Source organism: Papio anubis, chromosome 1 (genome assembly GCF_008728515.1).
Source record: "Papio anubis isolate 15944 chromosome 1, Panubis1.0, whole genome shotgun sequence".
In the NCBI taxonomy this organism is placed as follows: domain Eukaryota; kingdom Metazoa; phylum Chordata; class Mammalia; order Primates; family Cercopithecidae; genus Papio; species Papio anubis.
Window position 1 is genome coordinate 15,642,255 of NC_044976.1, and position 13,352 is coordinate 15,655,606.

At 53.0% G+C, this 13,352-nt stretch overlaps 1 protein-coding gene across 3 annotated transcripts in view; it reads right to left on the reverse strand.

The window, feature by feature from the left end:
- Window positions 1-12,683, reverse strand: part of RCC2 (regulator of chromosome condensation 2) — a 32,976-nt gene extending 20,293 nt beyond the window's left edge. Inside the window, exons 1-3 of one of the 3 annotated variants that reach the window (XM_003891208.5) lie at window positions 12,477-12,683; window positions 11,148-11,443; window positions 2,106-2,199 (exon numbers count right to left, since the gene is read on the reverse strand). In XM_003891208.5, the coding sequence (XP_003891257.1) occupies window positions 2,106-2,199; window positions 11,148-11,435 (382 nt within the window). In that variant the 5' untranslated portion in view covers window positions 11,436-11,443; window positions 12,477-12,683. Of the gene's footprint in view, window positions 1-2,105; window positions 2,200-11,147; window positions 11,555-12,476 lie in introns of those variants that run through there. The other 2 variants (XM_021936642.2, XM_021936639.2) reach the window with 2 other exon arrangements.
- Window positions 12,684-13,352: the final 669 nt, after the last annotated feature.

The following is a 13,352-nucleotide window of genomic DNA, read 5'->3' on the forward strand; positions in this document are numbered from 1 at the left end:
CTCAAGTGATCCACTCGACTCAGTCTTCCAAAGTGCTGGGATTACGGGCATGAGCCACCATGCCCAGCAATCTTAATTTTTGAAATTGAGATGCTCAAGAATATTTCCGGGACTGTGGTGATTATCCTGAAATGCTAGCCACTGCCGAATCCAGTGTGTAAGACTGATCCAATGTAGGAATGATCAAAAGGCTACAATGTCTCTATCAAGCGCCTGGCTCCCTGGAAAGTATCTGTGAAGTTCGTTTGTGCCCCACCCTCCGCTCCCAGCAGAGGGCGCCACATGCTCCCTCATTCAGGTGCAGGGGCAAGTGGGCAAGACTCCTGGTCGCAGGGGGCAGGGGCCAGCCTATCCCACCTGGCACCTGAGGCAGCACACCTGCAGACACCTCCCCTGAAAGGAGGAAAAAGAACATCAACAATATCCTGGGGAAAGAGCAAACCAAAAATAAAAGCCTCATGGTCTATATTAAAACTTAAGAAAAACCCAAGGAGGTGGCACCTAAATTAAGATTCAGGAACTGTATTAATACAAAACTTAGAAGGGAAAAAGAGAAACCTAAGGTCTCCTTGTCATGAAGACAAAATGACGGCATGACTGACGAGTATCATCACGACCCTGTGCCACGGCACAGGAGGCCAGGGGATGCCAGGCAAGGGTGTGGTGCCACACTTGACCTAGATTGGCCAAGGGGAGTCTCAGGTGGTCAGATGCTCCTGGACTTACCAAAGCATCTTTCCCTGCAGTGCCCAGGATGCCATCAGCTCCTGAGGAGCAGGCTTGGGTTTCTTCTGGCCTCCCAAGGAAGGGCTGGAGGGACTGGAGGGACCAGGCGGGGGAGCAAGTCAAATTAAATGCCCTGCAGCAGTCCCAGGCCCTGCGGTCACACTGAGAAGTCAATTCCCATGGCCTCCAGATCCCTGGGGTCTGGTCCTAATCACAGAGCTATGTGTGGATTGCTGTGCTATCTTGCAAAAAACAAGACATCCAGGGTGCTGGTTTTCACCAGATCTACAGCAACATACATGTACAGGAGGCAACAGAGTTAACTAGAGGGTGGGACTCCAACCCTGGCCCTGCCACTCGCTTCCTTTGGTATTTACTGCCCTTCTCTGGGCTTCTGTATCTTCAGTGTCAAGTGGCTGCTCAGTTGAAGAACAGCTTTGAAAAATGACGCAATACGGGCACAGGACTGGCAGCAAGGCACCATCAGCACCTGGGCTTACGTCACTGCAGACCAGGAGGCGCTTCTCTGGGACACCAGCCACCGTGTGGACATGGCCCCCTCCTGGCTTGAGCCTGAAAGCTGGACATTTTCCAAACAAGATGTTGCTGCTACCTGCAACTTAAACCCATTTCTAACTCAGCTAGCCCCCAGGTGCTGCTGATTCATAAGCTATTTTCATGGAACAAGGTGATTTCCAATGCCCCTGTTTCAAGGTGCCAAGACGTACCAGCATGCAAATATTTGTTCATGGGGCAAAGCAATGCTGGAAAGCACTTTGGGAGTCTTTCCAGATGAAATCAAGAAGCCATAAAAGTTGGCCACGTGCCAGATGGGCCATTTCCCTTAAGGTAAGACACCAGTTTTCCAAAGGTAACAGGACAAAACATTTCTTCTTAAGGACCTCTCTGCTTTCCCCCGCTCCAGACTGTTCCGTCAAACCAGTTCCTACAACAACTTGGCAGCTTGCAAAGAAACATGGACTCTTCTGCAATGTCTGACATTTTGACATCTGACATTTGACAAATGTCTAGGACATTCTGACACCATCTCACAGAGCCAGTCTCTTCATTCTAATGAAAACAAGTGACGTGAGAGGGAAGATGGAAAAGGTGGCAGTGTTCATATTTCAGGATACTACTTATATTTTCCTGATTAATCTTAACGGAATTAGTGAGTCACTGCAAAACCGTGCCTTTAAAAGACTAAGATCAGGGTTCAAATCCAGCTCTACCACTGCAGTGGCTGTGTGGTCTCAGGCAAGTCACTTGGCCTCTCTGCACATGCATGTGTAAATGAAGGGAATACCTACCAGGCAGGTGGTCAACAGAACCTAGCACTTAAGAGGCATTCAATGGGTTTAAAGACACCATTCTCATACCTTGCTGTTTAGGCACTTCTTTTCGACCAATCAAGTCCCAGTTGGTTGCCCCAAAAATCAAAAGCTGCCCTTTGCACTTTGACCCTTCAAGTTTCTGCAGAGACAGAGAAAGGAAAAAAGAATTAGCGTGTAAGTCTGCACCTAGCTTCCCAAGGCCGTCCAACGACAGCACAAAACGAAAGAAAATCACTTACCTGTTAGCCCTTATGTCACCTGTGACCTCCACACCAACAGAGTCTCCCCGCACTCCCCTCCCTCATCGGCAAGTGGCAATGCGGGCAACCCCAAAACTGCCCCCAGCCGCTCACTTGCTAAGCTCAGGCTCATTTTTATCCTTTGACTTTCCCTTTAAAATAGCTTTTGCAAAACACCAAAAGAAATAACCCAAATACATGCCTCCTTCGCAAACTGAGGTACAGAGGTATTTGCAGGAAGCCTGCCGGCCACTCAGGGGCATTACATCTGGCTCGTCCTAGGGCCAAGTCTCCATTTCACATGGTAAGCACAGTCCGGGACCTCAAACCTTAGGAGCCCCACATCACTTCTGCTGCCCACTCTGCCGAGAACCTTTCCATGGGGACTCAGGAAGAAAGTAGAGAACAAGGTTCGGTTTCTCCACTGAAGGGAGACCAGGCAGAACACAGCTTTGGTGAGTATGCGGGGGTCTGATGCAGGCGGCCTTTGATGGCACCCTCAGCCGCTCTCCATGAGCCCGGGGGCCAATGGTGAGTGAAACAGGACCTCCCAGAGGCTGGGCTTCTCGAGGAACAAGCTGTCACAGCAGCAGCATACTCCAATGTTCATCCTTAGTCTCTCAACACATAAAGTCATCAGGGCCACCAACTCTCATACTGTCAACGAAAATCTACGCCATTTAAAAAGGCCATTGTTCAATTCTGGGTGGCACTCATAATATTCTCCGCACTTTGCTTCCTTAAATGTCAAAATATGCTTTTTCAAGTAGGCTGTTAGTGGAAAACTCAATTCTGAACTCCCCACTCAGTCCACACTGGCAAGGGCAGCATTCATTACTATCACTTTCTGCTCTTACACATTATCTTTCCTGGATGTGAAAAGGAAAGGGATTTCCTTCCGTTTACAGAATTGTTCTTGGAAGGCTTCAGGAAAAAAGGCTGGCCAGGCACAATGGCTCACGCCTGTAATCCCAGCACTTTGGAAGGCCGAGGTGGGCAGATTGCTTGAGCTTACAGACCAGCCTGGGCAACAAGGCGAAACCTTGTCTCTAAAGAAAATACAAAAATGAGCCTGTGGTCCCGGTTACTTGGGAGGCTCAGGTGGGAGGACTGCTTGAGCTGAGGAGCTGGAGACTGCAGTGAGCCAGAATCACATCACCGCTCTCCAGCCTGGGTGACAAAGCCAGGCTCTGTCTCAAAAAAAAAAAAAAAAAAGGGCCAGGCACAGTGGCTCACCAGCACTTTGGGAGGTCGAGGCAGGCAAATCACAAGGTCAGGAGTTCAAGATCAGCCTGGCCAATATGGTGAAACCCCGTCTCTACTAAAAACACAAAAAAATTAGCCAGGCATGGTGGTGTGCGCCTGTAGTCCCAGCTACAGGAGGCTGAGGCAGAAGAATCACTTGAACCCGGGAGGTGGAGGTTGCAGTGAGCCGAGATTGTTCCACTGCACTCCCAGTGTTGCTGCTCAGGCTGGAGTGCAATGGCGTGATCTTGGCTCGCTGCAATCTCTGCCTCCCAGGTTCAAGCGATTCTCCTGCCTCAGCCTCCCAAGTAGCTGGGATTACAGACACCCAACTAATTTTTTGTATTTTTAGTAGAGACAGGGTTTCACCATGTTGGCCAGGCTGGTCTCCAACTCCTGACCGCAGGTGATCCACCCACCTTGGCCTCCCAAAGTGCCGATAAAACGCCAATAAAATAATGCCGATAAAAGTACCCAACCACGCCAATAAAAATGTATTTGTGGGCCAGGCATGGTGGCTCACACCTGTCATCCCAGCACTTTGGGAGGCCGAAGCAGGCAGATCACCTGAGGTCAGGAGTTCAAGTCCAACCGTGGTGACAAAGCCAGTCCTGTCTCAAAAAAAAAAAAGAAAGAAAGAAAAAGGCCCAATCATTCTAACCTCTACAGTGTTATCACCCCACCAGTATGCTTTGGCAGTACGGCTCATGCATTTCTAAGATTACACATCTTCGCCAGGTGCGGTGGCTCATGCCTGTAATCTCAGCACTTTGGGAGGCTGAGGCAGGCAGATCACGAGGTCAGGAGATCGAGACCATCCTGGTTAACACGGTGAAACCCTGTCTCTACTAAAATTACAAAAAATTAGCTGGACGTGGTGGCAGGCCCCTATAGCCCCAGCTATTCGGGAGGCTGAGGCAGGAGAATGGCCTGAACCCCAGAGGCGGAGCTTGCAGTGAGCTGAGATCACGCCACTGCCCTCCAGCCTGGGCGACAGAGCGAGATTCCATCTCAAAAAAAAAAAAAGATTACGTATCTTCACGCAGATGAATTCCATTTCATAGGAACCTTTACACAACCCAAACCTGATTAGGGTGTCCACCAAAATATAGGTTCCATCACGCTTGCCCACCCCACCACATTATGTAACAGGAGAAAGATGGTCAGTCTACAGGAATGCATCCTACAGTCGTCACGAAAAGGGAAAGTGAGGCCAGCCGCGGTGGCTCACGTCCGTCATGCCAGCACTTTGGGAGGCCAAGGTAGTTGGATCACCTGCGGTCAGGAGTTCGAGACCAGCCTGGCCAATATGGTGAAACCCTGTCTCTACTAAATATACAAAAAATTAGCTGGCTGTCTGTAATCCCAGCTACTTTGGAGGCTGAGGCAAGAGAATCGCTTGAACCCAGGAGGCAGAGGTTGCAGCGAGCCAAGATCACGCCATTGCACTCCTGGGCAACAAGAACGAAACTCCGTCTCAAAAAAAGAAAAACAGGCGGTGGGGAGGGAAGTGAAACACCACGGAAAGGGAGAACAACTTTGCCACATTTAAATTATTTAGAAAATGACCTTAATCAGAGGGTGGCCCAGCCCCTGCAGCACCCACAACTCAGGTTACTTGAATTGGAGCCTAGTTTCCCCTGATTATCTCGCCTTCTTTGTTTAACTAGCAGGCCTGGCTGGAATATGCTACAGGTCTACAGTCAATGGGTTCTGTCAAAGTCCCTGTGGAAGGAGGGGCCTGAGTCCTCTGCCCAAGCCTACCAAGTTGGCATGGAGGGGGCAGTAGAGACCCAGGAATGGCGCTAAGGCACTGGAGACCAAGCTCCCAGGCCAGAGAGCAGCCTGGAAAAGAGCCCTAGAATGCCAGCAACTGTGGACCAGGCAGGCGGAGGTTCATGTGCACCTGTGCTCAGCACGCACCACTGAAGTCAAACCACCCAACACTGAGATACAATCACTGCAGCAAAACTTCACAGCGCTGAGGCCACACCAGAACCCTCAGCTCCATCAGGCCAGAGGGCATGGTTCAAGGCAAGTTCAGACAGCCAGAGCTTAATCGCAGTGGCCTTGGCCTTCAGGAGGGAGTTTCCTGGGTGACCTGGACATTTGCTCAAGGGCTCATGAAGACAGACCCATCAGGCTAGCTAAGCATTTATACGCAAACTCAACCACGTCAATAAAAATATATTTGTGGGCCGGGTGTGGTGGGTCTAGCCTGTAGTCCCAGCTACTCGGGAGGCTAAGGCTGAGGCAAGAGAATGGCGTGAACTCAGGGGGCGGGGCTTGCAGTGACACTACATTGCGCTACTGCACTCCAGCCTGGGCGACAGAGCGAGACTCCATCTCAAATAACAAAAATACACACACACACACACACACACACACACGTGTGTGTGAAAAACCCTGGTAAACTGAGTCTACTCCAGTGACAGTGGCCAGATTCCTATGAAGGACATTAACTGTTAGTCAAGTTTTTACGTGATGGACCCTATTTCCTCACACATTAGATGGAGATTACTGTATTTCATTATTATTTACACAACTGTTTGCCCTAAGCTGCTTTCTTTTATTCTCTATAACTTCTTTCCTCTGTCTTACGTGGAATTAACATTTAAATTGAGTAACAGAGAACTCCCAGCACCCCTTCTCACTTAAGGGGTGCTCCTCTTTGTCAGAGACTGGAAACATCCAATCGTGAGAGAGACTCCCGTACTCGGGGGCTCCCTGGGCCGGGGGCCGGGGGTGGGGGGTGGTGGTGCCAGTGGGTGTGTGGGTGTCTGAAGTTCAATGTTCCCTCCCAGGCTGAATTCAGCCTTCCCTGATGGGCCTACAGATGTTTTTTGGTTGAACTCAGTGTCTGCTACACTGCTTGTGTATGAAGGTCACACAGCAGACAGCCTGGCAAATAGTGTCCCCAACAAGACGAGTGATTTTCATGTCATTTCACCTGGCTGCCTCTAGCAACCTGGTCACATAACCTGGGCAGAGACACATGGCCACGGACAGAAAAGGCACTGAGCTTCTTCAATCAACAAAATGGGATTTCTAGTCTAAAGCAATTTTTGAATTATGATCCAAATGCAAGGTGCATGAGTCAACCTTTTAACACAGGTCCATTTAGAAGACCGCTGCTCCCGGGGAGGTAAGACCCCTGGGAACCATGCCGGCATCCGACCAATTACCTGAGGGCCATCAACTGAAACAGACTTCCAGCTCGGCTTTCAGTTTTATTTATTTGGTCCTTTCAGATTCAACACATCTGTCTCAGGGTCCACAAAACCTTGGCAACTCAAGACTGGAAAAACTACAAAGATCTGGGCAGTTTGCGACACTCACCTGTTTTCTAGGATTTGGCCAAGGCTGCTGCCTTTACTTGCTTTAGGAGATTATGAAGTTCACAAAGAATTAGGACTGAATCTACCCTAGTGTGACACTGCGCCATAAATATTTGGAGTTCCTGGCATTAATTTCCCAAATCCTTGGAATCTCCAAAGCAAAGTCTTTTGTATGCTAATGACTGACAATGGCAGCCCCTAGGCAGTGGGAGCCTAGGGACTTTCAGCCCCACCCTCCAACCTCAGGAGGAAGGGAGGGGACTGAAGGTTAAAGTGATGATCAAATGGCTTAATCTACCATGCCTACATAATGAAGCCTCCATTAAAACCTGTAAGGACCAGGTCACAGAGCTTGTGGAGAGCTGAACATGTACCAGGTAGGTGGCCTGCAGAGGGCACGGAAGCACAGTGCCTCTTCCCCCACATCTAGCCTTACAGGTCTCTTTATTCATAGCCTTTGTAATATCCTTTATAATAAACTGGTGTTTCCCTGAGTTCTGTGAGCCATTTCAATAAATTAATCGACCCCAAAGAGGGGGTAATGGGAACCCCAACTAGAGGCTGGTTGGTCAGAAGCTACCAGGGCCTGGACTTGCCACTGCTGTCTGGGGTGAAGGGACAGTTTTGGGGACTGAGCCCTCAAGCTGAGGAAATTTACCTCCAGGTGGATAGTGTCACAGATAAGCTGGAGGACACCCTGCCGGTGTGTGCTACAGAACTGATTACTTGCTTGATAGTAGGGGGAGACCTCCCTTTATGTCTGGTCATATAAGTCTTGCATTGGGAGGCCGGGCGTGGTGGCTCACGCCTGTAACCCCAGCACTTTGGGAGGCCGAGGCAGGCGAATCACGAGGTCAGGAGTTCAAGATCAGTCTGGTCAACACGGTGAAATCCCGTCTCTACTAAAAATATAAAAATCACCCAAGCGCAGTGGCAGGTGCCTGTCATCCCAGCTACTCGGGAGGCTGAGGCAGGAGAATTGCTTGAACCCAGGAGGTGGAGGCTGCAGTGAGCTGAGATTGCACCACTGTACTCCAGCCTGGGAGACAGAGCAAGGCTCCGTCTGGGGGTGGCAGGGGTGGGAAGAAGTCTTGTGTGGGTTGTTGCGTGGTGAGAGAGCAGAAGAAAAAACAAAAATGTGAGTTTCTTCTTAACACTTAGGCAATGACAATGCGTCTGCCATAAGAATGTTCTATAAAATGCACATATTTTACTCAAGGCAACTCTGCCCCTCAACAATGTAAGTATTTGGCTCATCTTCTACAAGCAGCTTTGGGGTCACCTGCAGCTTTGGAGTCACTGAAGACAATATGGTTTTGGATGTTTCCTGGGCGGCTGCTTTCACACAGACCTCCTCCTAGCAACCCTGTGCAGGGGGAAGGCGTGCAAAATACTCAGTAAAAAAGGTTCTTTCTGCATCAAGGACTGCTGTCTGCCTGTGGTAGCAGAGTCCCTAGGACTGCTCAACAGAGAGACAGAGACCAGAAACCTGGGGCCAGGGAGACTGGGCAGGAGGCCAACGCAGGACAAGGGGCAGAGGGCCACCCTAGGCCTATGGAAAGGCAATGGGGCTGCACGGACCCAGCCCTGACCATGAACCAGACTCAGTGGATGCTAACAAAACTTAAATGTGGGGCACTTTGGGAGGCCGAGGTGGGTGGACCACCTGAGGTCGGGAGTTCGACACCAGCCTGGCCAACATGGTGAAACCCCGTCTCTACTAAAAATACAAAAAATTAGCCAGGTGTGGTGGTGGGCGTCTGTAATCCCAGCTACTCGGGAGGCTGAGACAGGAGAACTGCTTGAACCCAGGAGGTGGAGACTGCAGTGAGCTCACGACATTGCACTCCAACCTGGGCAACAAGAGCTAAATTCCAGCTCAAAAAAACAAAAGCAAAACTTAAATGCAAGATGTGTACTTTCCATGAGGCATAAAGGGGCATCATTTGTCGAACCCTCAGCCTCCCAGGTGCTCTGATTCTAGAATAGCACCGACAGCCCAAAGGATGGGCATCATGGGCCCTCTTGGTTTTTAAGTGGATGGAGAAGGGAAGATGTAGCTTTTAGAGTCCTGCTTATACACATATGTGAAATAATAACGTATTTATGTGTATAAACAGGAACTTGAAAGCTGCAACGGACTGCTGTTTACTCACATTAAGACTTACAAACATGCAGCCCAACAAAGGGCTCACGCCTGCCATCCCAGCGCTTTGGGAGGAGGCTGAGGCAGGCAGATCACTTGAGGCCAGGAGTTCCAAACAGCCTGGCCAACGTGGTAAAACCCAGTCTCTACAAAAAGTACAAAAATTATTCGGGTGTGGTGGTGCACACTTGTAATCCCAGCTACTCGAGAGGCTGATCAGCACACAAAAACCACTTGAACCTGAGAGGCGGAGGTTGCAGTGAGCTGAGATTGTGTCACTGCATTCCAGCCTGGGCCGTAGAGGGAGACTCTGCCTCAAAAAAAAAAAAAAAAGACGAGCAAATGTGCCATTTCCATTGACAAACCAGCTTCAAGCAGCACAGCTGGAGGCAGAGGTGGGCCAGGGAGAGCCAGTGTCATTCACACACTCCCTGCCACTACCTTCTTGGGTCAACCTGAGCATGGGGGGGATCTTTTACTCTGATGGCAAAACTCAGCGCTCCAACAGCCTGGAGCTGTACAGCTGACAACTGGAGTCTTGGATGTCCAAACACAATCTTGCTTTTGGAAACTCACTCAAAATAGGATACAGGAGAGGCGGAAGCTCACCTGGCCTTTCTTTTTAGTTTTGTCCTAACATACTGTGTTGGGAGGGCAAATGTCTGCAGTCTGGCACAGCAGATTAGATATCAAAGGAAAACAGTTCCTGTGTTCCAATTTCTCAATACTTTGGCCATTGTCTAAGTCTAGCCTGATCCAAGACCCTGGGCAGGACCTTTTGACAGCTTTTGACGGGCTCTCCTCCACTGCCTAACATGTTAACCCTTTCACCCAGAGGGCAGTTTTACAAAGCATATTCCCATGTGCAATTTGCAGGGACATCAGGGGTTACAGCATTTGGAGATCCAGTTCCATCCATGACTCTGGACAAAGCCTTCAAATTCTGTGCCCCAGTTTCCCTATCTATAGGGCGGACGTAGAAAATGTGTTATTAGACACTGCCTGCGCTTCTCTGGAGGAAAGCACTCTGCTGTTAACCCTTAAACACTCTTAGGAGATGGGCCCTCATGGAAGGAAAAAAACCTCACCGGGTGTCAGGCTCTAAACCCCAGGTGGACGTTCTTACTCTCTGGGGGTTATCTGAGAATCTGGTGAAAACTTAGACCCTCTTCTGAAAAACATGTCCCACACCACACCAAACTTGCAGAAAGTTCTGGTGGGGGGGGGGGGGATGATGTGGCGGCAGATGCCAGGTTCAGATCTCCGGCTCTGCAGGCTTTTTCGGGAACGTTGAGTCAGCCACGACCTTAATTAAAATTTGAGAAAACAGAAGCCCGCCCAAGACCCTTGGAGATGCTTCTTCACTGGGGGGCTACAACAGAGCCCAGCCCCAGCATCCTGCAGCTTCGGACCACCGGCGGCAAACAAAAGCCTCAGCACCGCTCAGCCGGGGGTCTTCCCCGACCTCGGGGGAGGGCTCTGCGGAGCATGCGCCCTTGCACCCCGCCCCGGCGCCCGCCGCCCCCGCCATCCCGGCGCGCGAGCCGGCGCAGGGCCGCACAGGGCATGCGCGGCGGCCGTCAGGCCCCGCCTCCCCCGGGCGCCGGAGCCGAGGCGGCGGGAACCTCAAAGCCCCGGTGCAAACGGCCGCTCCCCGCAGAGCGCCGGCCGCCCCCTCCCCGCGGCGCCCGGGCCCACCGCCGGCCACGGACGTGTGGCGCTGGCTGGCCGCCCCCTCTTCCAGGCCGGGCGAACTTACCGAGGTCCCCTTTCCCGGGGCGGGGGGGAGGGGCGCAGAGGGAGCCGTGGGGGCGGGGCCATGACCCCCTCGCGCGGGCTTCGGCCGCCCCTCCCCCGCCGCGGGCCCGGGCGCGCGCCCCAACCGCCAACCGCCCGCGCGGTGCCCGGGGTCGGGTAGGCCGCGGGCCGCGCGCCCCGGCCCGAGCCCTTTTGTTGCGCGGAGGCGGAGGCAATGATTCAGCCCGCGGCCTGTGCCGGCCCGGCCGCCGGGAGGGAGCGTGACGCGAGGCGGCCCCCGGCCAGAACGCGCGCCGTGCCGCGTCGCTGCCCCCGCCGGCCCTGGCCCTGCGTCCACCCGCCCGCCCTGCCCCTCACTCACGACGCGCTCCTTGGTGTGCTCGGGCTCGGTGATGACCACGGCCGCACCGCCCGCCTTGCCTGCCGCCGCCGGCCGCGCCGCGCGCTTGCCCCCGCCGGGGGTCCCGTCGAGCTCCAGGCCGTCTTCGTCGCCGCTGCTACCGCCGCCGCTGCTGCTACTGCAGCGCTCGGGCCGCTCGCGCTTCCTGCCCGCCGGGCCGCCGCGTTTCCTGGGCCCGGCGCGGGCAGTGCCGTTGCCCGAGCTCGGCTCCTCCCAGGCCGCCGCCGCCGCCGCCTTCTTCCTGGGCATGGTCGCGGCTGGAGGGAGACACGGGGCAGCGGCGCACAATGGACGGGTTATAAACTGCGCGGGGGGAGGGGAGCGGAGACGAGCCACCCGGCCTCCACTTCCTCCCCTGCCCTCCCCAAAGTGGCGGCCGCAGGGTGGGCGGAGAGGGGGCGAGTTGGGAGAGGAAATCGCGCCCCTCCCTGGCCCCGGCGCGGCTCCTTCGGGGAATCCCGCAGGGCAGCCGGGAGCCCCAGAGGCAACCCGCTGGAGGGAGAATGGAGACCCCCGGCCTATCCTTAAGTTAGGTTTGCCCACAAAGCATCGCAGTTGCAACCTCGCTCCCCCAAAAGTAAAGGGAAAGTAAAAGCAGCCTCCAGTCCCCTAGATTTTCATTAAAGAAGGCTTCGGGACACTTCCAGGATTCCCCCTTGGCACCTTGGGGGTAAGGGAGTCCCTGTTCCCCGGCTACCCCACCTGCTGCTTTTGTCTCCGCAGCCTCCCCCCGAAACCCACTCATCGCATTTAATGCAACACTCTTCCCCCACCCCGTGTCAGCCCTGGACCCCCGTTCGGCCCCAGCTCAGGGGTTCCGACCTCGGGCTCTAGTTGGCCGAATCCCTCAGGCAGACTGCCCCGGGCGACGGGGGAAGAGCCCGAAGAAAGCCGGACCCCAGCCCCAAACACCTGCTCGCACAGACACGAAAAATAAAAACTTTAATGGTGCCCAACTCTCTCCCAGCCCCCTTGCTGGCCGCGCGGTCCGGCCGGTCTCCGGTCCGAATGCAAAGTGCCCAGGGCCGCCACCAGCTCCCCGGCGTCCCTGCGCTCTCCCCTGTCTGCTTTTTTTTTTTTTTTTTTTTTATTGATTTTGAACAATGGGATCTCTGTCTGTCTCCGATTAAACCACGTGGATCCGCCTTCCTTCCTCTTTTTATTGCTTCAATCACCCAGCCCCCCCCCCCCCCAGGTTTTTTTTTTTTAACCTTTTCTCTTTAAAAAAAGGAAAAAAAAAAAACTTTCCCAGACCCCACAAACTGATCACTGCCGATTTTCAGACCCTACCTGGTTGGAGTGATGAGAAACCGGAGAGAAAAAAGGAAGAGAAGCAACTAAAAGATGGATCGGAGGGCTTTTTTTTTTTTTCCGGCCCAGACAAGGGCTCCAGCCCACTCACCAGATACACTTAAAATGTAAATACGAGCTTCCAGAACAAATGCTACAACACAAAACAGAAACACATGTGCGGCCGCGCGGCAAGCGAGCGTCGCGGCGGGCGGGAGGCGCGGGGCCCGGGGGCGCGCGCGCCACGCCTGCCGGCCGGCGGACTCCGCCGCTCCTGCGCCTTTCGCGGGCCCGCGAGCGCGCCTCGGGCCTTCCACGCAGTGCGGCCTGCGCGTCAGGGACTTCTTTGCGGCTTAGGAGGATGCTGGATTGTTTTTCCTGGGCACGTCTAGACAGGTCACCTGAGGACACTCGCTGGAAGATAGTTACTTCGCTCACGCAGCAGCCAACAAGGGACGTGCCCTAATTGAGTGATTGGAATGAAAGATGAATACAATTTGAATAATTTTTCCTGTGCAGAGAGAAGCTGAGTTTTATTTGCCTATGGATGTGTCCTCAGTATGTAGCAAGGTGCTGTGACACGGAAGAATGACATAAAGGTTTGCTGTATTCGTGAATTAATTCATAATTAATTTGAGGGCCGTGGAGGCACTGGAAGCTGGTTTTGAGGGGAAATTTTTCATTTTTGACAAATATTTACTAAGCCCCCGGTACATGCAAGACCCACAGTGCGCGGGGCTGCAGAGCCAGGGAACAAGGTTTGCACCCTAGTGGAACGCACAGCCTAACGGAAAGACAGATCAGTAAACGAGCAATTACAAGAGTGATAAGCTTTACAAAGTGATGCCTGTGTAGCAACATTATGGCGAGGGGATT